At 41.3% G+C, this 26,991-nt stretch overlaps 2 protein-coding genes across 3 annotated transcripts; both read right to left on the bottom strand.

Moving 5' to 3' along the window:
• Positions 1–769: 769 nt before the first annotated feature.
• Positions 770–23,622, bottom strand: ube4b (ubiquitination factor E4B, UFD2 homolog (S. cerevisiae)). Of its 2 annotated transcripts, XM_030055605.1 has the most exons (29): positions 23,302–23,622; positions 21,137–21,356; positions 19,554–19,689; positions 18,588–18,675; positions 18,061–18,205; positions 17,694–17,919; positions 16,921–17,431; positions 16,072–16,274; positions 14,430–14,571; positions 13,882–13,982; positions 13,553–13,667; positions 12,708–12,791; positions 11,852–11,908; positions 11,043–11,159; positions 10,582–10,680; positions 10,379–10,492; positions 9,715–9,913; positions 9,147–9,285; positions 8,948–9,047; positions 8,589–8,716; positions 8,245–8,343; positions 7,719–7,954; positions 6,309–6,435; positions 5,929–6,073; positions 5,408–5,542; positions 5,007–5,198; positions 3,867–4,041; positions 2,079–2,225; positions 770–1,931 (listed from the first exon to the last, which is right to left on the bottom strand). In XM_030055605.1, exons 1-29 carry the CDS (start codon positions 23,323–23,325, stop codon positions 1,867–1,869), a joined length of 4,269 nt encoding a protein of 1,422 aa, XP_029911465.1. In that variant the 5' UTR covers positions 23,326–23,622; the 3' UTR covers positions 770–1,866. The 2 variants fall into 2 exon arrangements, with proteins under 2 accessions (XP_029911465.1, XP_029911464.1); XM_030055604.1 differs by lacking the exons at positions 16,072–16,274; positions 16,921–17,431.
• A 497-nt stretch (positions 23,623–24,119) lies between these two features.
• Positions 24,120–25,694, bottom strand: rbp7a (retinol binding protein 7a, cellular). The gene is made up of 4 exons (XM_030055829.1): positions 25,529–25,694; positions 25,141–25,319; positions 24,916–25,017; positions 24,120–24,766 (listed from the first exon to the last, which is right to left on the bottom strand). The coding sequence occupies exons 1-4, from the start codon at positions 25,599–25,601 to the stop codon at positions 24,707–24,709; spliced, it is 414 nt and encodes a 137-aa protein (XP_029911689.1). The 5' UTR covers positions 25,602–25,694; the 3' UTR covers positions 24,120–24,706.
• Between the last annotated feature and the right edge of the window lie 1,297 nt (positions 25,695–26,991).

Raw genomic sequence — 26,991 nt, 5'->3', positions numbered from 1 at the left:
AATACTTGCACAAGATAGATCTATGCATACAATTTAGACATTTGTTCCATGTATGGCTAAAATGTATATGTTCATATAGATTGGGCTATATCCATTCAAAATATGCTATAAACTGCCATCAGAATCTCAATTACAAAATTATTTACCCCCATATAGCGAAAACTAGATTTAAATCAGTAAACATATGTCATAATGTGTTGTATCAAATATCATAAATATGCAGAAATATATCTCTTAATGTTAACGATGTTCATTCTTAATATAGCTTAATGTATTTTTGATAAACAGCCTGTAGATTTGTTGAAAACAGTCAGCTCAAATAAAGTATCTTTCAATGGAATACCATCTACATGTACAAATGTTTTGCTCAGTTCTTTCTGTCATTGTGACAAATCACTAGACATGCCCTGAAATAGCCTGTATGTAAGACATATTTTTTGCAATGTGGGATTTGCATAATGTACAAATGTTCACTGCTTTAAGACCTTGACTACTAGGATTTTTTTGCTTTCTACTCATTACTCATGATAAAATGCTGCAGCCTGCCCCGCTTCAGACACTGCATTTAAATCCTGTCAATTAAATTTGGGACGGCTCCCAGAGTTAATCCATTAGTTTATAACATTTACATGGGAAAATGACTAGGCTTATGTGAAGTCTGACTCATTTGTAAAAAAGGTCTAAACGAAAACACCAGGAGACATAAAAAAAACATGAATATACACAATGGTTAATTATACCCCATTCAACAAAAGACTAGTTGTGAACATTATGTGCATCATCATTTATTTCAGTTCAAAATCCTAGCTTCCAAAACAGGTATGTGGTTAAAGGAAATAATTTCCTGTACAGTTAAGGTCAGCAAGGTCAAGTTAGGTACAGTGCGCTTTGAGAGAGACCATCTTGAGGTGAGAGATGTCGGTGGTTCTGAAGAACAGACTTAATGGTGTGCTCCTACAACTGTGTCTCTGGTGTCCATGCTACATTCTCTCGTGTTTGTTCAGCTTCGCCATAAAGAGGGTTATTAGTCTATGAGGCGCTTAGGAGGTTCTGGGCTTGAGGCCATGCACACACAAGAAGTAAATTCACTCTTTATCAAAGTCAACAGGGAAAATGGGACTAGAAAGGACCAACCAAACAGATTCTGGTTAACCGCTGCTTGACTTGCCCACTGTACTCTAAAGAAAGCAGACATTTAGGGTTAGAGTTTACGTTGAGCTACATCCTTTAGGTATATTCCCATTTCCGAGCTTCATAAGCAACAAGCACAAAACTGTGCATGTGTGTTAGCTCTATGATTATGAGCGTACATTATGTGGACTCCACTAGGCTCATCATTGTCACAGTCTTGATAAAGAAAATCAGGACAAGCAATTTAATCAGACACTGCCCCATCCCTCCCAAATGCTTTTCCCTCCCCCCTTCACATAATTAAGATTTTAATGAAACCAACATACACAGTTTTACAAAACAGATGGAACAGTAAAAGAAAATCATCAATGAAGTGAACAAATGCACCTCGCTGGTAGACCTGTAGGTGGTGGAAACTTATCCTCGCAGCATTGTAATGCATTAACTAACTCTCGTTAAATATATGTATATATTTGAATATATACACACAAAGTCATGAGCAAAAAACTTTTAAAAGTCTTAACTTTATTATGTTTTGTTTTTAGAGCCAAGGACCTTCAAATGATGGTCTGAGACAAAAAGGATAACGGTGGGTAAAAATCAAATAAGATTTCCTTTTTTCTTCCAGAATGCTTTTTTTGTTGTTGGTGGTGGTGGTGGTGACACTGAATTCAGGCGAATTGGAAACATCCCTTCGTGATGGTTAGCAGGGCAGACGTCGGGGACGGGGAGTCCTTACACAAGTCTTCCTCCCTGTTTCTCTCTCATCCACGCCTGGATCCTCTCCTTCAGCTCAGGGACTGTAGAAATAAGAGGAGAATTTGAGGAGAAACCCACAAACAAAAACAAAACAGCTTCTTGCTCTTGCTCGCCACTGCATGTGTAGATTATGCAGCTCTCCCTGCTTCACATGTAGCAGTGAAAGGGCATCATGGTGGTGTGGCTACCTGACTCCAGCATGCTCTCTGTGAGTGGCTGTCTGTTGAAGGGGTCAGTAGGGGAGTTGAGCAGGTGGCGCAGGATGATGGAACGGTCCATGATGTTCCCCGAGGGCAGTATCACAGGGTCAGTCATCAGTGTGTCCATCAGAGGATCTATCATAACACAGACATACATGCAGCAGGTTTAATGCACAAGCAATGGTCAAATGAACAAAAGGCAGTAACCATGCCCATTAGTTGGCCCTGTTGGTTTCTTGCTTCTGTGCTGCACTGCAACTGGGAAATTTGAAGCAGCAGCATAATTGGCACCTGTATTTCAGCACAGTGAAAGGTCATGTTACTATATCCTATCTAATTCAGAGAAGACATAAATACATTTCATGACCGGTTCGACAGCCTGCTCCCTGCATCTAGAAAAAGCTAATACACCAGCTATACTGCAGTGTTCAAGTTTTATCCACGTCTGAACAACCATATACCTGCTAAATTGCCCATTTAGTCTGCGGTGATTGTATGGATTTTGCTAGTCATTTTGCTAAATAAAAAAAATAAATTATTATATTACTTCTCGAAATGAAATAAAAGGTCATTGCACCCTGCCAAAAACCATTCATTTTGATCATCTTTCTCCATGAATGAACTTAATGAAATGCAAATATCTGTTGCTTCTGAGTTTCTGCATCGATTTCCCATTAAGTTTCCTCACCGTTAACCCGAACCCTAACCTAAATTTATTTAGTTTGGCTGATGCACAACCCCAATAAGTACAGTATGCGGGATAAAGGTTTACTCTATCAAACACATGCTTCTGTTGCCCAGAGAAAATAATGCTCAACCCAAATTTATGAAAAGCTCTAGCTGTTATCCAAAGTGTTTTGTGACTGCATATCTGGTATACCTAACAAAACATCAAGAAAGGAAATAGCCTATTAAAGTCTCATTAGGAGAATCAAATTTAAACATGCCCTGTATTGAAATGTCACATGGTTGTTAAGGTAGGGCTCATGTGTTACACGTTTAAAAATAAAACCTAGCTTGGGATTGTGACTTCATAGAAAGCTGACACCCATGTGTCTTGTATGGCACACTCCCATCGAGTGTGGTGGGTCGGCTTGGCATATCTGGGAATCAAAGGCGGTATGTGGGCCACGTTCCCACTGTAGATTATATTAAGTCTGTGGTTATAGGATAGCCTTGCTCTAAGCTGTCTATACAACCTCCATGAACCGCAACATCCCCCGCAAAATGTCTGGAATTCTACAGTGATAGACATGGCTCAAGATCCATGTTGTCTGCACTCACTGATGTGGGATCAGAGTTGACTTTAAGCGCCTCCTCTGCAACAGATTCAGCAACTTACTCAGTTCATGTAAGGTGATCACAGAGTCACATTTTTTTGTCATTGAATAATTGCAAGAATAAAATGTGACTAAACTTGTGGGTTTTGGTTAATGTTAAATATAATGAATGCTCCAATAAGGCGGCAATGGGTTTCCCAGCTAGGCAATATCACCTCACAGCTGAGGAAAATTCTTAACAAGAAATAATAAAATTGCAGATGGTCTATTACTACATAAAATGTACATATTATATTATAAATTAGTATGTATTATAAATATGCATTATAAAATGTATTCACAGCGAGATGCATCAGCATGAAACATCAATACAGCATGAAATGTTCCTTAATTTAATTTTTTTCTTCAGCAGATATCAAATTTTAAAGGATGTATCATATGCTTTGTAGTATGCTGCTCTGAAACACTTAGGCCGGACACACACACACACACACACCTTTGAACTCATCAGGCGCATCACTGTAGTCCATTTCAGACTGAGAGTTTTTGGCGACTATCTCCTCCACCTTCTCTGATAGCAGCTTGAATTTTTCAATGGCAATGGTGGACTTGATACCAGCCTTTCTCATCTTGGAGATCACCTCCTCGAACAGCTCTCGGCTGTACGACCGCTGCAGAACAGGAGAAAAGAAGACACGTTTCAGGGGGTGTCTTTGAGAGGATTACAGATGCATGAACATATCACCTTTCAATCATTCTCATCACTGTATTTGAGACGTCCAGCAAGATTACTTCTGAAAACAGTCAGACAATAAGAACAATTGTTCTTGTAGGTGGTCGGTTTGCTTACATTTCAGTATAGAGAAATTCCATTTCAATACATAAGAAATTCAAGCTCCGGGTTGCATTTCACAGCTCCTTAAAATTGAGAGTGATGACACTGGTGTGCAACAAGCAGCAGCTGGGTCAAGCGCTCTCTGATCATATAATTTCTATTATAGGCAGACTCAAATTAGTCACAACTGAAGAACATAATTGGCAAAGAGGCATTTTGACGGTAATGTTATTTGGTATAATGTAATGGTAACTGCATCACTCAAAGAACTCATCATACACCAATCACACACTGTCAAATGCCTCAGGCGAATACTTAAACAATATTCTGCTTTCAGCAGCGTTTGCAACCAAGACGGGAAATCCAATAAATTTCTGTAGTGCTATAACCCAGTAACATTAATGCAGAACATGCAATAGGGGAAAGTATTTTCTGATGTTTAGTCAAATATTTATTAGAGCTAGCACTGGCAGTAGCGCAAATAAATGATTAAGCATACAAATTTACACTATTCTGTTGTGCCACAGAAAATAAGTCGACATTAAAGCATGCCTGCTAGCTCAACTACAAGCATTCATACTCATCTGTTTAAGTAAATACATTTCTGGCTGTCGTGATTTTCCACAACTGCCTGGAACCATCCCTTGTGACCAGCTCACAACTGTGATATTATTGACTCTAACACACTCTCTTGTGTTCTGTGATTTCAGTAAACAAGTATTTTTTTAACACTAAGTTTCCCAAGGTCAAAATGTAAGTCGAAATGGTAGTGATTATTCGCTTGATCCCATCAGTGCCAACCTGGTCATCTGCAATTGCTTTAGCAAAGCGGGCACAGTCGAGCTGCAGGTAGATGTCAGTCAGCTGGTCTAGGAGCTTCTTGGGCTCAAACCCGTATTTCTCAGGGTTCTCCACCTTCAGATCCCGACACTTTGGCCCACAAAGCTGCTGGAGGTTAAAGTTCAGCATGGCTGCAAGACGAGGCCCAAGCTCCTGGAGATGAAGATGACACAGTCAGGAATAGCTGATTCTGTTCAACAAGTCGACCTTGTATAGATATTTTTGCGTAATTGTCTTATTTTTGTTTGCCCATTTGGGAGGACAGTTTCCACAAAGAGCCAGAATAGAGAGAAAGCGACAGAACAGGTGGTATACAAGGGTGACCAATTCTCTGAATGTCCAGTGGGGGCAGCAGTACTCACAGGTCTGAGGAAAGGCTTCTGGACCTGTTTGGTGAGGATGTGGAACATGTCAACTGTCTCTGTGGCCAGAGCCAGGTAGGAGCGTGACACCCGCTCATCCTGAGTCAGCTGGGACTGGCGGCTCTGCTGCTGCTCCTGGAAGTGGGCAGGAAAAACACTAAACAACAAACACCACCATTTCCATACCAGTCAATTCTCTGTGAAATGTGTTTGCCCAAAAATTCACTGTAGTGACTTGAAGTGATAGACAAATATACCCCAGCAGGCGGTGAGCAATGATTGGCCTGGATGGTGGTATAAAATTGGTCGAGTTGTTCTTGATTGGCCTGCATTATTTGTTTGGGACATGTTTAATTTTTTTTGTTTCATCTTTTTGCTCTATATTAAGTTTACTCATGCTTTCATTTGCTCTTTTTATAACTCTTTAATCACTTCAGTTTTGTGTCTTATTTCGTCACTTAAATTAAATTAACTAAGCTAAGTCATGAAATATGAGGTAGTTGCCCTGGCTGAGCACTGACTCTTGGCAGCTGTTCCCACTGCTCCTTATTCTTCATCTCTTCCTGAACCTCGTGGATGCGCTTCAGGGACTCCAGGCTTTCGTCTAATAGGAAGGTGGTGTCATTGATCAGCATGTTGATGTAGCGAACAAACTGCTTCCCAGAGCTATGAAAAGGAGACAGCATCACAGAGGAAAAAAAGAGTTTTTAACCAGTGATCTGCTTGACACACGCAAACAGCAATACTTTGCCGTTATTTACCAGGTTTTGTAACTGTTCAAGTTATGCTTCATTGGTAAAGCAATCTATAAAATAACATTCAAATCACACCAAAAAGTCACATTTTAACATTTTTGCTTTCCAACAAGTAACTCTGCACAGTGTCACTACAGCAAACTCACTTGAACTCCTCCAGGAAGGTGCCGTGGTGGCCAATGTTCTGCCAGAGACTCTTGAAGATGGTGCTGATGTGGTACCGGATAGTGAACTTATCATAGAACTCACTGGTGGCGCCAGTGTGCTCCACATCTGGGGAGAAAAGACTTAATCAGTCTAGTGCTGGGTGATGTTGCGGCACTGAATGATAGTGTACATCCTCCTGTCAGCCAATCATCATCAGCCTTACACCTACAGCACAATGGGTTTCTCTATATTTGAATTAAGATTAAGGAATGGAAATTTTGAAGTTTAACTCATAGTCTTGTTGAATACATAAAAAGCTAAGCAGTAGTAACTTTGCAAGAGGAACTTGTAACAAAAGGCAAAAGTTCTGTGAAATTGTGCTGGCTTCAAAAACAAGTTTAAAAACCAAACTGAGCTTTTTTTTTTACTTTGCATAATGCTTCTCCATTTGAGTGTCTTGAACTAAATTACCTTTTGAATAACTAAAGATAAAAGGTAATTTAAAGTAATTTAAATCAAGAGGCCAAGGGAATTAGCACCCTGATAGCCAATTTATTTGTCTGGTGATCCAGTCCTATCATCTAACAAACACTAGCTGACAATCTATGCTGTAACAGAAAAAGAGGATGGCTAATTTTGAGCTAGTATAAAATGTAAGTTTCAAGAGAAGTGAGAATTAGGAGTTTTCACACCTGTAGCCTCTTTGCTGTGGTTTGGATCAAGTGGAATACCTCATATTTTGCTGCTTTATACATTTGGATCAGTTTGATTTCACAAGGCAAAGAATTAAAACAAACCAAAATGTATCAACTTAAGTCATTTGGAAACTGTCCGCCTTTCAACCTAACGACATCTGTCTGACCCTGATCAGTGAGCAGGCTATGATAGAAGTGTTTACTTTGGGCATGTTTTTCTTTCCTCCCCACTTGACTGTAATCACAACATTTGGCCAATTTCCAATATGAGCAGTGCAGCAGCTTTTCAGCATTTCTTCATTATTGCTGTACTCATTTGGGGTAAATACCAAGAAGGCAATGCATTTCCTTTTTGTTCCATGTCAACCTTTGCTTCACTGTGTTCCTGTGTTGCTATTTGCTTGTTAGTAATGCTACCAAGTTGCTTATCTCCGTTATTAATTATTAGTCAATACCGCGCACCGAGGCTATGGGAGCTGCTTCAGCACAAAACACGCACTGATTCCTGTAGTTGGCTCAAAATTAAGTCGGTTCAAATTCACACAGCTCCAGAGTTGGTTTGTAACCGTGCACCAGAAACGCACCGAAGTTTGATTCTATTGGACTAAACAAGGCAGGTATTCTTTTTTTACAAAACTAAAAAAAAATGCAATTGTTCCATTTCCCGTAACTAATAAGAACTGCAGGTCTATTGCTCTACTCGTAGGGCCTCACCAGTGTAGAACTTCATAAGAGCCGGGACTAGCTGCTTCACAGATAATGGGTGGTTCTCCATCATTTCAGAAAACCGCTGTGTGCGTGGCTGTACGGCCGGGTTGGTGACGAACAGCACCTCCACCAGTTTGGCGATAAGGTAGGGGTTCCTGATGTAGTTCTGGCTGCAGATGAACACCACCAGGAAGGTGACGATATCCTGCACACACGGCTCATATAACACCTGGGGAGAATACCTGGGTGAAAGTAGGAGAGGCAGAAAGGGATGAGACAAACTGAAGTAAGAGCAGCTTGTTTCAAATCAGTTGTAGTCTGCATTTATGATGATGCTGGTTTATGGCAAAAAGAAGTTTCTATCTATCTATCTATCTATCTATCTGTTCAAGTTACATTTGTATTTATGTAGTCTTTTTGGGGGTATTACGCTTGATCATTTATTATTCAATATCAACAAGACTGAATTAGCCCAAGTAAGCTTTATTTATGAGATACATGCAATATGATTAAGTTTGAAAACTGAACTCACTGCACAACAAAAAGCAGAAACTCAGCCACGTCCTCAATGTAGAACTCAGGCAGAGCAGCAAAGCTTTTGGGAATCTCTGGGTTCAGTGGCAGGGTAATGCTGTACAAGAAACAGGACAAAGAAAACATGGCATATTATTATTATGATTACTTTTTTTTTTTTTTTGATCCAATCTGAGGCAAATCACAAAATTCTACAGGGCAGACAAAACAAATTATCGAGAGAGAGATGCATGTCCCAAACATGTAAACATCTTTTTTTCCCCGTGTGCAAAGCCACTTCTGTCACTTTAACGTCACATCACACCAACAGGAGCCCAGTCTGTCAGTGAAAGTACAACTCACTGCGGGTAGGCAGGGTCCACCATGCGAAGAATGAGCTGGATTACAGTGCTGTAGAACTGCAGACATCTGCGGAGCAGGTTTTCGTCCAGAAGGCCCGCATCAGCACAAGCTTTTGCCCGCACCAGTTTCTGACAGCACAAAGTCACACATAATTAGAGTAACATCTCTGTAAATATGCTCTGTTGCAGCATTCTGCACATTTCAGACTTTAGGAGACAGGACAAAATATCCGGCACCCAAATAAACTTGATTGAAAGAAAAAGGTTCTTTCCATGTGGGTATCTTTAAATCAATTCTCATAGCTTGATCAGAGAAGGAGGCAGAGACAGTGGGTGCACTGAGAAATATGTCAGACCAACCTTGAGCTGGGTTTTGCATCGTTTCAGCATCTCTCTGTGTCGACTGGCCAGGGGAGAGTCTTTCCATTGGCTTTCACTGTTCTTCAGCTCTTCCACAGTCCTGGCACAGGAGACACAACAGGGTTAATACATATAAATTGGCTATTTCATGAGTAAATGTGTGTTTTGTGAGTGATTGAATCTGTATGTCTATGTATACCTGTTGAGCTCTCGGATGGCCCGCAACCTGCGGATATAGCGCCTGCAGCCTGGCAGGATGGACAGGTGGTGGGTGTGCAGTGTCAGGAAGAAACACTCAGTGGGGAATTTGGGCTCTGAGAATTTGTTGGGGTCTTCATCTGTTGACATGGCAGGATAAAATTCAGATACAGATAAAATTCAAGATGCTCATTAAAAACCATAACAATTCAGAGAAAATTCAGAGTCTTTAAGTTAAAAATCACTAGACTGTTGAACAAAACTTTTAGAGTGCTCATGGAACATGTTTGCTACTTTCTTACATAAGTAAGTAAGTAGCAAAGGTAATGTAAAAGGATTTCAGAGTGGCATAAATTAAGTTTCTTTTAATCTAGGTCATGAACTGTGTGGTACAACATGTATATCTACTGTCATCAGTCAAGGCTCTAAATAAAGCAGAGGAAAGAGGAATACTGAGACAAAACACAAGGATGATTCATCCATTGCTCATAATAAAACACATATCATCTGAGCTCAACTGGATAATCCTGATCATAAATCCTCCTGTATTTTCAAGTTTCTCAACTCACGCAGCTCTGCCAGCCAGCTTTTGAGCTCCTCCATGGTGGCCTTGAGGCGGGTCTCCTCTGGACTGACAACAATGCGACAGCGTGGGTGGAAAATGTAGTAGGGGTCCACTGTCTCCAGCTTGATCTTCATGCTCAGCTGTTGCAGCACCCATAGGAAGTTCAGCATGAAGCCGTCTGTCGACACCAGTTTATCGTCGGTCTGGGAGAAAGGAGGGCGAATACAGAACAGTCAGCTGTGATGAAACATGCCAAGGTGACTTTGAAATAAAAGACAAACCACAGACCAGACAGACTGAGACGTCCTCCATTTTATTTATCCATTTCATACAGCAGAGTCATATTTAACCAAACGCCTCCAATCCAGAACAATCAAATATTCAGGACACAAATTTATTGACATTCCAAACTAGAGCTGAACATAAAATGTCTTCTATATCTTCTATATCAGCATGCTCTAATTTGCACCTGAACTTTAAATTACATTGTTATTTAAATTTTACCATTACATATCTATCCGAAAACTAAATAATACAAGTACTCAACAAAAAATAAGGGAATTGTATACAATAAAAAAATTTTTTATACCAATATCTTTTATTATTGGTGACTGACAATATCCTTATATTTCAAGTATTTGGTTCAGTGAATGATGTCAGCTACTCACCTGCATCTGGGCTTTCTTCACATTGCAGTTGACTAAAGCTGCCATGTAGTTGAGAGCTAACTCGCGTGTTTCTCCATTCAGCAAGATGTTATGAAGGACTTTGAACAGGTCACCCTGATGAAGATAATTAATATAGTCATGTTATTATTCCATAATTAATTTCAAAGAAAAGCACTCAACTATATAACAAAGTAGATACACACCCTGGCCGACTCCAGGTAGTGTTGTAGGGATTGGCTGACCACGCGAGTGTTCTCCATGGTGATGGCTGGGCCCGAGAAATACTTGTCTCCTACCTTGGTCTGAAAAAAGGCCAGAAAAAGTAACACATTAATCCTCGCATACTGCAAAGGGGAAGAGTTGCTAAAATTAGCTGTACATTAAATACCTGACATCTTACTTTTTTGTATTTTCAGCAAGTAAAATGAGTGTAAGACATTTTCTCAGATTGATTTACTGCATTAGGTTTGCTTTCCGCTCTCAGAGTTTAAAAATGTGCAGCAAAGCCATTTTCATGAACAGCAATTGCCAGGACCTTGAGGTAGAAGAACACACTGCGGCTGAACTAGTCACGACAGTTTGGTTGATATCAGGTGCTATTCAGCTGTATTAATGACTTTACTGAATAGACAGAGCTAAGTGACACATAAGCTGCGTGACTCACATCATCCTCAGCGAAAACAGACAGGCTGAAGAAGGCTCCCAGGTAGGACAGTCTCTGCACCTCTCTACCACAGCCAGGGCTCAGAGGTTTGGGACACCACAGGGGCAGCGACGTTATCTGTACACAGAGCAGTAACACAGAGAAGTTACATGTAAGCATATGCAGCTTTTATGTGTGCGTCACTGAACACACGTGTCCATCAACAGCCATGTGGCACACCAAACTGTACTTGAGCAAGACACTGAATGCCTACCTGCTCACTCATTTCAACTAATTTCCCTGAAAGGAAGAGTTTGAAGTAAATACCTAGAACGTGACTTAATTCAGAACTGCTTTCCAAATCTTTCATTAGGTAAGATGTTTTTAAACCTAGCTGTTAGCAGACAGGTAATGAGTAAAGTGGGCTTAATGGAACTTCACAGAGCTCTGATTTGGGAAAATGTTGTCAGGCTAAATATAGACCCACTCTTTCATGCACAAGGGAACTTTGTCTTGCCCTTCTTCTAGACAAGAACCACGAACAAGTGTCATGAATAAAATAACCAGAGCACATTCCTCTGTGCTGCTGTCAAGTGGTCCTGCCGGTATTTAGCTGAGGAATTCAGCTAAGGTAAAACTACAGTAAGACCACTTTCCTCTGCAAGGAACAAGGGAGACAATACCCGGGTGTGTAGTGAAACTCACATTCCCAAGGAAATTCAACCTGTTCTGTGGGTTGATTGGTTAAGCCTAATAATCTGAGCTGTTAGTGCATAACGATGAATACAACGTATCATAATGTTGGCTGGGCTATCTTCCTGCATACTCACCAAATTGCACATTGGGTGAGTCTTTCCAAATTTGATTTCACAGAGTTCAGCTAATGCCTGTAGGAACAGAATAAACACATTAAATACAGATCTCCAATGGAAACTTCCTCTAAAACTGTCAAAAGTTTTGTTCCCAGGTAAAACTGTTTTTTTTTGTGACCTACAAAATATACCTACTGTGTTTACTCGATTTTTAGAGACAGTCCAATTTACAATTTGAAAAATGGTAAGATGAGCTAACCACCTTAAGATATAAATAACATTATTTAATTATTGAAATTGCAAGAAAAAATATTCTCTGGAAAGAAACCTACAACACCCTCTACAACTTGTAGGTAGTGTGCTCTCTTTATATTCCTTTACTATTTATTTAAAGGTGCCAGTAACTCTGATCAAAGTTGCTGATCAAAGACAAATATCTCTACAGAGACTAACAAAGTTACCATATTTTACATTGTGGTAATCTAATTCCAGTGGTTTTCTACAAATTAAACACTGATCAAATAATGAAATACACCAAATTTTCTATTCCTGAATTCTGGCATGAGTGGTGACTAGTGTGATGGCAGCTCTGCACAAGGTTTCTAGATCAGCTTGTCAAACCAGCAAGGGAGTCGTCATTATACGTAGCCCAGAGGAGAAGCAGCACAGTGGGGACAATCCATTATATATTTAGACATGCTTTCACCCATACATACACGTCTGGAGCTGTCTATCCGCAAAGTAGACAGGCTGTCTGACAGGCTGCCAGACAGCATTTAGACGACCACATTAAGCCCTACATCCCCTGCAACCGTGACTACATTAAGTCTCATCCCCTGCCTGCAAGGTAAGGCCAGGACATAGATCTCCTTACCATGAGGGGGAATTTAAAGTTGTCACTGTCAAAGGAACACTCTTTCACTGCCAGAGCCAGCCCATGAAGGATGGGAATGAAGATCTGAAATGTAAAGATAAACAGAAAGTTGTCAAAAAATATCATGCATATCAGCTGATTGAAGATTCTCATTTTCAGCCCACAGCCAGGCTCAAACATATGGTTAAATTATATGTATAAAGCAATTATTTTGACAGATATTGTGGTTGTGATATGATTCATAATATTAATGGGAATGCAAATTTTTGCATTATCATTTTCACTGAGAAAAAAATATTAAATGACAATGACTTGATTCTTGCTGGTGTCTTACCAAAACAAACATGTTTTCTTGTGTCTGGAGACTATGACTTGTAGGGTATCTCTGTAGTACCACATACATAATTTTAATGTTTTTTGGTGCAGATTTAACCTGCAGCTCCAACAAGCTAGATTTTCCTTTTGGCCATATTGAAATTGCGATACTATTTTCAATTGTATTTTGATTAATTGTTCAACCTTAACCAACCACCAGTGCAGATTTTCTGTTTTCCAAAACCTTTCATCTGTGGGAAAAGGTTTTGTAGTGTCAACTACTAGCTGGGGTGACACTGGGTCTACATCTCAGCTGCCTGCCAGACAAAATCTTGGATTTTAAGGAAACTGATGAATATAATGAGCATTAGCACTTGTTCACTCAGCAACACTCAATTACCAGCTATTCCCTCATGTGTGACAGTTCTTATCTCTAAATAGATGAAGAGATATTAAGACAGATATAGAGAAGGATTTTTATCAGAGCATGGTCCAGTAAAAAAGGTGTGGTGGCCCGCTGTGCTTCCCACCTGTCTGAAGACCTCTTCCTCCTGGTGGGTAATGCGCACCAGTTCCTGGATGAAGCCATATGGAAGGTTCCGGCACAGCATATAAGGTACCAGCAGAGACTGCTGAAGGGGGCTCCTTTTGTGATAGCAACAGGAAAGACACACAGTGTACCAAAAAACATAACAACTTGTGTGTGGAGGCAAGGTGAAAGAGCAGTTGCTATGGAGACTCATTCAGACAGAAAAGAAAAGGAACAGAATGTACCCCAATATAATAGGCAAAGAGCGAAGAGAAAGAAGAAATTATCACAAAACAGCGAAATGTCAAAGTGCTTGGCTGGCTTGCTCACCTAGGCTGGGTGAGGGTGCCTTGCAGGACCAGGGCAGCATGGGAAATACATTGAGAGCGAATGTTGCTGAGGAGCTGGCTGACACTTGGGTGGCTGCACATCTGAAAAAGAAACAGAAAGAGTGAGCAAAGTAAAAAGAGATGGTTAGAGGTGATAAACAATGCTGTCAGTTTCACAGCAGCTCTCCTCAGATTCTGCTGAATCACTGTGGCCTGCAGAGAGAAAAAGCCTCTCTCATTTCCAGACCTACTGGGCTGCAGCTAAACTCTTTGGATACCAAGGCCGTGCTGTTTTCCTCCAGACATTTTGTAAAAAAACAGACTCTCTGATACTGTGTTGACTAAGCTAAAAAAAAGGGATTTCACTATCAGATTTTAGTACTACAAAAGGTTACCAGGACAAACATGCGTCTTACAATCTTAATGTTTTATTTCAGAACAGCTTTCCTTCTTAAAAAAAAAAACAAAAAAAAAACATCTGAATAAAAGACAGCTCCCTGCTTAAGAAGCATTTATTTGTGTGGGCCACTCTGGCAGCCAGCCTGCTACCTTGGGAGCCTTCCTCTCTTCCATGCCAACACTGTCAAAACGCTCGATGAGGTAGTTCAGCATCTCCGTCTCTTTGCAAGCTTCAATAGTGAAGCGGTCGCTAGCTGAATCGCAGGACATCCCTCCTCCAGATGCACCCAGACTAAAAAAAAAAAAAAAAGGAGACAAACAGAAGCAGAGAGGGATAGATAGGGGCTCATTAAAAACAATGAACAACAGGGAAGTACATCCACGGCAATGAGACACGAGATGTACGATAAACAAGCAACTATGTTCCCTTGGTCCTGAAAGAAACATTCAGCATTAGTGACAGCACTGCAACAGAGGCAGCATCTCAATACCACGCTCTGAAGATTAAAAAACAAAAAAAACTCAACAAGGCATATATATTAGCTTTCAACCAATATTCTTCAAGAGCTGTTTGCAGCAATCCTTTGTAGCAGATAATGGGATTCTCCTGACAAATGTGGTAACTAGAGTTTTATTTGTTAGTGGTCAGCTTTGAAAGTCATTCCTCTAGTATGTGAATTGCTTCACAGCACAACAAACCTCAGAACATAATACCATTAGTCTTGTTATTTATCCACAGGAAACAGGCACTGGACTGAGATCACCTCTAACCCAGATTACAACTGTATTGAAGTTGAAAGTGAAATTAAGACTCCAATTCTTGCAATGGAAATTCCCTAATCAGACTTTCTAACAGCATGACAGATTTCATTTTCTCTTCAGTGTGCAAAAATAAGGAACAGCGGAACCACCTATGCATAAAATTCAAAAACACACTGCTCAGCTCTGCTAAGCCAAGTGCATCATGTTGTACTAAATGGCCTAAATTATGTTTTACAGAAATATTCACTTTATTTTTCAACATGCTCTTCCTGGGTGGAGGATCACTTTCTGCTAGAGGCATAAGACAATCTGATTGTTGGTGGGATTTTGGGATGGCAGAGCGGTAGTGGGTGGAGCAACCACCCTTCAACTGGAACCTGGGTTCTGGTTCTGCGTAAGCGAACGTCTACACTGCTGCAATGTCCTTGAGCTCCAAGGGCACCGTTCTGTAGCTGACCCTGACCTCCCTGGAGATGAACAAGAGACGCATTATCATGACACTGATGTAGCTGCAAAAATTAACCAAAACCTCCCTCCATTTAGGAGCCATCCCCTAAATTCATACACCCCAAATACAAAATTTCAGTCAACCAGTAAATACAATTACTTGGCCTGGAAATGTTTTAAAGACACAATCCAGACTATGAAGGTTCAGGATTATGGAAGTACTGGCAATTTGACAGACTCTTACAGACCTAATTCACCATGAAAGCTGATGGATTCTTGGGTGTTTCCACATCCTGAAACTGGGGTGCAGGAAATTAACAATCTTTCATGCTCGAACTGTATAAAGGTATCTACTACCAGATGGCAATAGCATGACTGTTATCTTTATTAGACCTTAAATGTCCAATTGGTGGCCAAAACAGTTAAGAGACTGAACGATGCCTAAACCTCCCTCAGTCTCTCTCCCCAGTCTACCCTGGCCTGTTTGCACATTGTTAGTGGCAAGCCACCTGGGCACTGTGAAGCATACAGTGGACCCATTACTGAGCGAGCATGCACACACACACGCTGTGCAGCGGTGTACCTGGACCCAAACTGAACACGTGTAAAATCCTCCTCCTCCTCAGACTCTTCATCACTGCTGTCCTGAGACATGTCAGAGAGGGCAAAGAATAGGAGCGACAGGGGGCTGGCATGACAAGGAAAAGACGGGGGAGGAGGGAGAGGAAGATTGGAGGGGGGTGCGCAAGAATGGGGAGACAGAAAGGAGGTGAGAAAACATGAAGACTAATGTAGAACTGACACATGTCAGGAAAAACAGGGTAGGGAGGAGGGGAGCAATATGGAAAGGATGCAGGAGCCATGCATACTTGTTTTAAGACTGGCTCTTGTGCTGTTTTTTTTTTTTTTATTCCTCAGTGCCATCTGCATGCACATATAAATACATACTGTCAGAACATTTTCTCTCTCAATGAATACCTATGCTGACTTTCAAAAAGTCATACCTGAATATATAGTTATGTCTTTAGCAAGCCAATGTGAGACAACAGATAGCCATTTGTCCTTTGCTACAAAGTTATGACAGAACCTATAAAACCCACTGGTCAAGCTGTAGCTCATCATCATCAATGGCATACCGGTTAAATTTCCTAAAAACGATGCATATAAAAGCAACAAGCAACTGTAATTGTGTTGATCTGGGAATTATTTTGTATTCTACTGTTTTACTAATTATACATTGCTTTAGAAATGAGCATCTGTTAATGCACAACATGTAAATGAAAATTTACATCAGAAGCAATAAAAGCAAGATAGAAGCAATAAAAAGAAATCAGTCCTATGTTTAGCTGCAAGCCCTTTCATGCACACCCACTCTCAAATCACATGGGTCGATAAAGGTTAAGCTTTTAGTAATGATTGCTTGCAGGTGCACCACACAGTCATACACATGGCTGAAGAGGTACCTAGACGGTGGGATCCCGGCAGCAAAGGTAGCTTGTCGGGCGTTTGATCTGGGCGAAGGGGGCACCATAGGAAGGGGTGTGGAAGTGGTGCGGGGGCGAGGCCTGGGTGAAGTAAGGGAGTGGGACTGTGGGCTGGGTGGTGGCAGAGGGACTGGGGTGTTGGGGGGTGCGGAAGGCCCTCCAGGGCTCGGAAAAGGCCCAGAGAGATTAGGTCCTCTGCGGCCTGGGTTAGGTGAGGTGGAACCCCCCCAGGGGGAGGTGACAGAGTAGGGCCGGTAGCGCTGGGAGATGGGTAAGGGAGCAGATGGGGGGTTGAGGGAGAACCTTGGAGCAGTGGTGGTGGTGGGTGGGCTGGGGGGCACAATTAACTGTGGTGTAGAGGGAGTAGATGGTGTGGAGGGTGTGGTTGGGGTTGGGAAAGATGGGGAAGTCATCCTGGCTGCATTCAAAGTCGTCGGGTGTGGACTGCACCCATACAGACTGTGGACAACATTGTGAGATGCTCATTGGCAAAAATCATCAAACAAGAAGGAGCAAGTGTTTAAAAAATCTAAATAAACAAAGACTAAAACCAAAAACAACATGGCTTCCCAAACATATAAATATTAGCAAATAAATATCAAACATAAAGAACTTTTAAGGATGTCAATATAGGCGACAGCAGGTCCACTACCTAAATGTCTCATCTGCTTCATTTTCTGATATCAACACAGAACGCAAAGCGTAATGTCTAGCTACTTGCCTGGACAGAGAGCTGGCTCCAAAGGATCCTGCACTGGGAGCCAGTGGGCTGCTACCCTGGCTGGAGGGCTGCACCAGCGTCAGACGGTGGTCGGGGGATTTGGCAGCTGCAATTGGCTGAGAGGTGGAGGTCAAGCTGGCGAAGGGGTTGTGAACACGCGACTGGGTGGACATCATTAATACCTCCATCAGGATCTGGCTAATCAGGTCTTTGAAGTCAGAGTATACTAAAACAGAGAAGGAATCGATAAGAGTCAACATCACCAACATGCAAATCTGTGGAGCTGTAGAGAAGATATAGCCATCTGAATGCAGGGACATTCAAAGTGTGATATGGACAGAGATCTATCGGCTTTCCAATAACCTACCGTCTTTAGGGTTCTGGTGGAATTCTGTGGCCAGCGAGGGGAGATAGATGACATCTCTGTCCTGCTCCTTCCAGGATACACGGAGGATCTTACAGATGAGCTGCAGAGCCTGCTCTTCAGAGACATCTGAGTTGGCAGAGGTTTCCTGTAGTACAGAGACAAACAGACAATAATAATGGCTTGATTATTATCATTTATGGACATTTAAACTGGTGAGCTAAAGGGCGAAAAGATCTATACATATATAACTGCCAAACTCATTGGGTGACGTTATGATTATTCTGATTTACAGTGTTTGTCAGTGATAAGGATCAGGCTCAGCACATACAACCGAAAATAGCAACCACGGAATGTCCCCAGTTACGTTCCAAGAAAAAAAATACAAAAAATACCTGGAGTTCCCTTACGTCTTCTCATTTCAAGACTTGCTTGATCTCGAGAAGCATTTGATCAAAGTAAAGTAGGCCAGGTATAGACAAAGACAGGAAGAGCCCCTCTGTTAAGAAATGCTGGCTGGTGCTGTTTACCTTTTCAGCCAAGTTCCTCTTCTCCCTGCGATCGCCGTCCTCCACCTCCATGTTCTCTATCCCTGAGTCCACATCCACCTGGGACATGCTGGGACACAAGCAGAAAGGCATAGTGTTCAGTCGGTCTCTTTATCCACACACAAACAAACCACCTGTGTTCAATGGCCCATATCAAGAGTCTCAACAATGAACAACAACAACAGATCTTGAATCAGTGTCCACATTCCCTACAACCTGCACATCCACAAACAAAGAGGCTTGAATGTGGGCTCTATGTTTCTGATGCATTTATGTGTTCCAAGAGCTATGAGTGAACTTCACAATCATATTTTGTGATAGAAAACCAAGGCATGTGGCCACATTATGAAACACCAGCATTTTGATGAAGAGCTGCTATACACATTGATGAAAGCCCACAGTCCACCCTCACATAGTCTTACACTGTCTGCTATCATCAATCTGTGATGTTTAATGCCTTCCAGGACTTATTTTGTGATGAAGTGCTGCAGCTCAGTTCTTTGGTGTACCAAATTTCCCATTAGTCTACCTCATCTACTTCTACTTCAGCTGGTAATTTCCAATATTTCCCGGAATTATTTTCCCCAACCCCAGAGAACAGGCACAAAAACACTGTATATCACCACAATAGCTTCAACAGTCATAAAGTGTTTATTGTGGATTTTTTTTTTATAGAAGGGGCATAAGGATTTAAAAGGATAACTCTTTACAACCTAAGCTTTGGCTGAGTTACTATTTAACAAGTCATATTTGTAAAAGACATAATAAATGCAATAAAAAAAACCTCAGTGAGGCAGTCATTCTGTCAATCTGTATTAATTCAGGGAGCATCGCAATTCGTGCAACAATCAATAAAACCGTGACTGCAAACATAAAAAAAGTGTCCTCAACCAGGGATGAACAGGATAGAGCCGAACAATAATCCAGGTTAGGGAGATCATTCCTCACCTCTTTTCACAGGAGGCGGTGTCAATATCCATGCTCTGGGATCGGGACAAACTCTGGGACTGAGTCTCAAGGCTGTTGGAGGGAGAGCTGGAGAGGGAGCTCACACCCTCACTGCTCTGACTGCCATATGCCACACCTGCAAAACCAAAACATAGCAAATGAACATCTTCAAAGTACTAACAATTCAACTTCCCAAATGTTAAACAATAGCATTTCACTTACAAATGCTGGAGTAAGTGTCATTGTAAAACATGTAGGCACGAGCTTCCAATAAAAGCCAGGTCAAAATTTAACTTTCTGTTCGTTGCAAATACAACAGCTCGAAAGGCTGTGTAAAATCCTCCCAGAAAACCATAAAAATTAGTCTGGAAGTGATGGGCAACGGGGTAGCATGAGCAACAAGAGCAAACTTCAACTCTAAATTCACACCATAACATCAGATCAAAATATACTGAACAAATTAAACTCAGAGAAGACAAAGGACTTTTGGATTTAAAGATTGCACACAAAGAGATTATGACCTTTCCAATGTAAACACATCTCTGATAATCATCTTTAGGTACCATCAAGACATAATTTCATATTTTAAGTTTGGTATTTTTCACACGCACTTTCTCTGATATGGAAGAAATTTTTGACCAGCTATGTTGGGTTAACAAAAGTTCAGACTGGTGTTCTTAATCTCTGTGTGGTGTGCCGTGCCATTGTAAAGCCTGATTGCTGCTCAAAGGTAAAGACAAAGCTGATTAGCACCTAGGCCTTACTGTGGATACCAGGGCAGGAAGTGGCAATTCTCTTCCTGGTTGTACATTCTTACCAACCAACTGGTGAGATCGACAAAACAATTTAGCTCTATTTGAAAGGGGAAAAAAGCTTAAACAATAAAAAATCTCAAGGATTCAAATGCCACACAGCTTTGTATCAGAAGTCCTATTGTAAAGTAGTCAGATACAAAATGCAAGCCTAGATTATCAAAGACTCCACATCTAAGAGTTCCAACAATGCCAGGAGATTGTTGTTGGATTCATTCATCCAAATTCATGACTCACTAGTGTTCTTTCTAGAGCGGTATACGGGTGAAAGCATCAATTCCCACTCTGTGCAGTGGGGCCCACACTTGATGTCAAATGGGAACACTGGTTCGCACAATAAGCTGCAGCTGTTTTTGTTGACAGCATCAGATAACAAGGTCACTTCGAAGCGCTCTCAACCTCAAGTGAACCAGTCACTAGGCTGTTTACCTTCCAAATCTCAGAGGCAACACACTGCAAGGCCATCTGATTAGGATGATTGGGTTAGACTGAAGACCATATTAAGGGAAAAGACTATAGTACTATCATGACAACTATATACAAGTGTCTGGAACTGTAATAAGTTTTGTTCATTCAACATATCTGGTCTGATTTCATAATAAGACTTGGTAAACTACAATGTATTTTTACCTACAGATTTCATGCAATGGACAAGTAAAAACACTTCTTACTACTAAAAAATACTTCTTGCACAATCCGTCATAATCATTCAAAAGGCTACCAAAAATTGACGAAATGCACCGTTATACTTGTGTCTCTTTGAATTCATACCAGAGGTGCCCATTGGGGACGTGGCGGGGGTACCACTATGAACATTGAGCCCCAGTGACTGAGAGGCGGCTGGTGGCAGGGGCTGGGGTGTGATGCCTGATGGTCCAGGGAGGGGTCCAGGTGGAGTCTCTCTCTGCGGGGATGTCAGGGGAGTGCTGAGAGGGGTGCTGGGCTGTGACGTCTGTCCTCCCGCCAGTCGAGCCAGTCGCCTTCTGCGAATCTTGAATGAACCCAACAAATTTATTTTGTTGTACACGTGCGGTTAAATTAGTGCTGAGGCTTTATTAATTCTCACACGGACTTTATTACACACTGTGATATAGCCCCATATAATATAGGCCTGTTTTATGACAGTATGGTGCAAAGTAACACCCATAATCATGAAATGATGAGTCACATTATTAGGCTTCACTTAAATGTGTCTGACATCGTACAGCTTTGAGAACACACAACACATTTCTGAGTAATTTTCCTTACACATCTCACTATCGCTAATTATCTGCGCTAAAAATGTTTGTTCTCACTGCTTCCGCTCTCTCTCTCTCTGTTCTGGTAGCTTGGCTGACCAGCACTATTCTGTCCCTGTCTTTGCATACTACTAGGCCTATCAGAGCCTTTTAATCCTATTGTGGCTGTGAAACAATCCAGGATGTGCACTACATTTTCTAGGCGAATTTACACAAACACACTGCTGATGAAGACAATCAACAGAGCACAGTGCAGACACACAGGAGGAAAACACTGTAAAAAAAAAAAAAAAAAAAAAAGGTGTCTTCTGAGGATGCTGACATAATTTGTCAACAAGTGGGGGTTGAAATGAGTTAAATAGCCTGCTGCTTCACAACTGTAAAAAATGACGTGTAAAACAGCAGTCACTGGGACCAAAGAGATCTTGGTGATAATTTTGAATTTTGCTATTTTACGGTATGATGTGTTCAATAAAGTGACATACATACAGAGAAAACAAGAAGCAGCTAAACACAAGGGGATTTTGGAGTTTTATGGTATGTCTTCTATGCTGCACTGTATTATATTTGAATCATAGAGTAAATTAACTTGAATTTTGAACAGCATTTGACAGTACAATCGGCCGCTGAGTCTCTCCTGAGTTTTGCTCAACACACAGGATAACATATAGTCCCGGAAAAAAGGGGTGATATGATGTGCCTGGCGGAGATCTACACTGTAGTGAGTGCACTCGTCTCTGAGTTAGCCTCTGAAATAAGGGATACAATGCGCAACAGTGATTCATTACTTTGAATAATCGAGTTAATGGTGCAGTTGCAAACCACCGGCGTTGCTGGTTACACGCAGCGTCAAGCACAGCGGCGTTACAAACAATGGAGGAAATGTCATCACAACTCAGCCGGGCAGCTAAACAAGATCAGTGCACACACCGAAGCCAACTTCAGTGCCACCTCGGTCAAATGTGGGTCTACAGCGAGGCACCAAAAGTACAAACTCTAATGAGCTGTGACCCTGGTGCAACGATACCTGTCAAGTGGCTGCAGAGCCGACCCACAGATGATTGCACAATGGTGGCCCGATGTGTTTATGCTGAGTCGTCTCGCAGGCTAATTTCGGGCTAACGCTTAGCAAAACAACCTTAGCAAATGTTAGCTTTGCGCAGGCAGGCAAGTTGGACAATCAGCAAGCAACACCACCCCCCCGAGTTTAACTTGCACCACATTAATTAACAACACACAACAGCTGTATTTACTTATTTCCACGAACACAACGTTATCTTTGTGCTTCTAGCTAAGCCGAGCTAGCGTGGTGCCCCCCAGCTAACACCAAATGTAAGTCATCTGTAACCGGGGATACAAACTACAACCTACACATAGTTGTGGCTTGAAACACTGGATTAAACTATCTCACTTTCCCCCCGCAGTACATCTCATTTTCGTTAGCGTGAAGTTAGCAATCACGGAAGCACACTTGCGACTGGCTAAATGTGGCATTTATCGTGAATGCATTCTCTTCATCTGAGGCTAGCTTTCATAGCAAACAAGCCAGCAGCTACATCAGCTATCGTCCGTCGGGAAGAAAGGAAGGAGTGCGCTAACTAAAGTCTAAATCGTAGTAGAACAAAGGTACACCAACCCCACCATGGTCATTCATAAAAATCAAAACAAAAAAACAGTTTCCATTGTCATTTTTTTTACCTCGTCGGCGCTCAACTCCTCCATCGCAGCTAAGTTAGCCAGCTATTTTCAATTTCAACAACTGCCTTGGTGTGTGCCAGCCAGAGCCAGCTAGCTAGCCTGCTATTAGAACCAAATGTGCATAGTCTGACAAATTCGCTCAACAAAGAGGTGTCAGTCTTGATTGTCTTCGAGATAAAAATTAGGGAGCTAACGCAGGGAGGATGGTGAAAGACCGTTCCTCCGGCAAGTCTCTCGTTGGATAGTTTTCTACCAAGAATGAAACAAATAGAAAAAGTAGCTAGCTACGTCAAAATACAGGAGCGGCCATTTTGGTTCCAATGTCACGTGACTGAAGACTATTGGGCACATCGTCGTGGCTGAAATGTGTTCCGCACAAAATTCAAACATTTGGCCACATATTTTTATCTAAATGATTCGATTGAAGAGGATTGGTCAGGAACTGAACAATATGTAAGAACAGGAACGCATTCGCATTTTTATATGTTTATATTTTTATATATTCATATTTATTTATTCCCGGACCTACCAGCCTCCTTTAATGTTCTGTAATATTAAGAAAATAATCCTGACATCGATGCCTGTGTTTTCTGTTCTCGCTTTAAACAAGAGAAGAAAATAAGATAATTCATTTCAGCACAGTGCAAGTCAGTGGAGACAGGACTCTGGTAGTGCCAAGCAGGAAGATGCAATAGAAAAAGATTACAGTTTCACTTTTATTAACAAAATGTTTATTGCACATCCATATGCAACAAATGTGTATTACAAAAAACTCCATATTTTGCTTTCTCAAGTCTGTTCATAAACATTACAATGATGAGGCAGGGTTTTATTTTCACATATAGCTTTGGTACATATCAACTAGACAGCACGAGCCTTGGTAAAAACACAAGAAAATCTCCATTTTGCCCCAACAGACAAAACTACAGCGTTTAAAGCATAGGGTTTAAGATAAAAGTATGAAGTGAACAGAGACTTTTTAGGACTGATTGTCCAAAATAGAGCTGAGATTCAGCCTGCAACATGGTGGCATCAAAATGTTTAAGGCTGATTATTATTTTTTTAATGTGAAGGCAGTCAGCATCAGTGATTACCAGATCACCTCCAGCTCCAGGCCAGAGCAGACCAGAGCAGGCTGGTATCTGATCAAAGTGAGCCAATGATGCCATCTAGAGGCATAAATCCACACCTCTCTGGTCTATGCTGAGAGTAAAGACAGTTTCCCTTTGGGATTGCTTCAAAAGAGCTTTAACGTCACCGGCTATTACAAAGAAAATACCCACGAACATTGCTCTCTAGTCTGGTTTCGTTATTCAGGGCTAAGATCGGTGAATCCAACACATCAGCACAGACTAACTTCTTTTCTCCAGACATCAGACAGAAACTTCCATTCATCTTTTCATCTTCACTCATTGACGTTCTTCTTAAAAACCTGCTTGCAGACTTGTCCTTCGCAATAGAGCTCCTAAGAGAAACAGATCACAGAAACATTTGATAAATGAAGAGTGTTTTAAAAAACAAAGAGAAACATCACATAAGAACAGAGATCTGTAGAGGTAAATCAGCTGTCTTTCTTTTAGTGCAGGATGTGATTCAAATGCTTAATATTCTTACTAGATGCAGCTTATCCTCTTCAATCCAGTGAGTCCAGCCACGGTTCTTCTTCTCTCCAATCTGCTGACACACCAACTTATTCCCCTCCCATGTCACCAGCGACTGCACAAGAACCATATCACAGAGTCAGTGAAACACTCATAATCAGTGTGTTCTTCATCACACCGAAGCACAAATTTCTGATGCCATCACCTCAACCTGTTATTCATATTTCTTGGCTCGTACCTTGACATGCCTGTTGTCCAGTCCCTGGGTAAACTCCTCAAACTCTTGACCAACTTTGAAGGAAAAGACATAGTTCCTGAAGGTGCTGATGGTTTTGATGATGTACAGATCGCCCTGCTGCTCAATCACTTTCCTCTGCTTCAGCTTTTGAGCGATTTTTCGCAAGTAACAACTGATACCTGAAATGGCAAAGAAGTGCTTAAACACACTCTGACACTTACTGCTGTTCCCATGCATACCATAGATAGCACTACCACAATTTTTCTCCTCACTGCAGCAGGCAATGCATTTCATTCAAGGTAATCTATTCAACAGGCTATGAAGGAAACAGACCAGATCATAGATTATTGTTGGATCAAATCAGTGGAAACATGCTGTTAAGACTCACCCAGTGTAATCATGTAGCCCTCTAAGTTGACATTGCTGACCATGTCCCAGGTACCACAGAGGCTAGATGGCATTTTTTCCAGGTTTTTGGGCCAAAGACTCCAACTGCGGTGTGTGTGAGAACAAGGTGGCCGTCCGAGAGCTGAGCTGGCTGAGATGAAGATCAAATTGGCTTTTTAGGGACTGTGGAAGTAGGTGTGTCCTCTCCCCGCTTGAAGGCTCTGCAGGGATGGAGGAGGTATTGCTGGCCGTGCACGGAGTGTAGGAGGGAAACCAAACGTGTCAGACTGGTCTCAGTGCGTAGTTCACTGAACAATACGCTCCTCAAAATTTCCCCTAAGGCGTGACACATCACATGGCAAACAATCACAAGTTATCCTAACATCAGTGTTTACAGCAATGCTTATTTCAGTAAGACTTATTATGATGGTTCCTGTTTGCTACTGCATGTATCCACTCCATTCACCCTATTATATAACAAAATGGCACTGGATAGATATGGAACCCACAAATATATTCAAATGGTTTCCTTTCAAGAAAATATTCAGATAGATCAATTCATACATTCAATTCAGCTCCATACATACATAAAAACTAAGGATAGACAAAAGTCTGACATATCTCATTGGTGGTATTTTTTCCCAATTTGGTTTTACTTAAATGTCAACAATAATTTTATGGGAAAACAAATTTCCTTCAGTTACATATTTTCAGCAAACAAGTCGAGACGCCTGCTGTTTTAAAATAAATGTATGGTGTCAAAATGAAACATCTTGCTGTGTAATGAGGAAAATGAAAGTGACTGTCACAAGTACTGTTGCATGCACCATGTAAATAACACTAATATTAGACGTCACGGCTTCTCTGTAAACCAGCCGCTTAGCTGGTTTACAGAGAAGCCGCGTGGCGTTATGCAGAAAGTCTTGCCTGGTTTGTTTTCCAGCCAAAACTGTGCAAGTGAAAGAGTTCATCAAGGATAGGTGACAGAGACAACCGAACTCAAGATAAAGTTTACCGAGAGATATGAGGAACAAAAGCATAGGAAACGTGGCCTTGATTTTATCCAATTCATTCATAATGTCTTGTCCTCCAGCAGAGAGCTTATGAACCAGCCTTGATGCCACTGCTATTGATAATTTTGATATCATTAGGCCAACTGCACCATTAAAAGTACATTTAGAGTCAACTCTGATTCAAATTTAATGCAATCAGTCATGGTTCAAGAGGCCATTCAAGTTTTTGTTTCAGCACTCTACTACCAGACTGATTATTTAGTTGACTGCATTTAGTTATTTCAGCTATTATCTGGCATGAATTAAGGAGATTAGCAAAAGAAAAAAGACCAGCTCTAACAACCATTTTATTCAAATAAGCAAATTGTCAATATAGCACTTCATTCTTTAGAAACTGAGCATGCTAGGTGTTTCTTGTCTGTGATAGCAGTAACAGCAAAGAAGAGTCCCT

Source organism: Myripristis murdjan, chromosome 7 (genome assembly GCF_902150065.1).
Source record: "Myripristis murdjan chromosome 7, fMyrMur1.1, whole genome shotgun sequence".
Classification (NCBI taxonomy): Eukaryota; Metazoa; Chordata; class Actinopteri; order Holocentriformes; family Holocentridae; genus Myripristis; species Myripristis murdjan.
The sequence above is the reverse complement of the archived record's forward strand: the minus strand, read 5'-3'. Positions and strand labels throughout refer to the sequence as shown.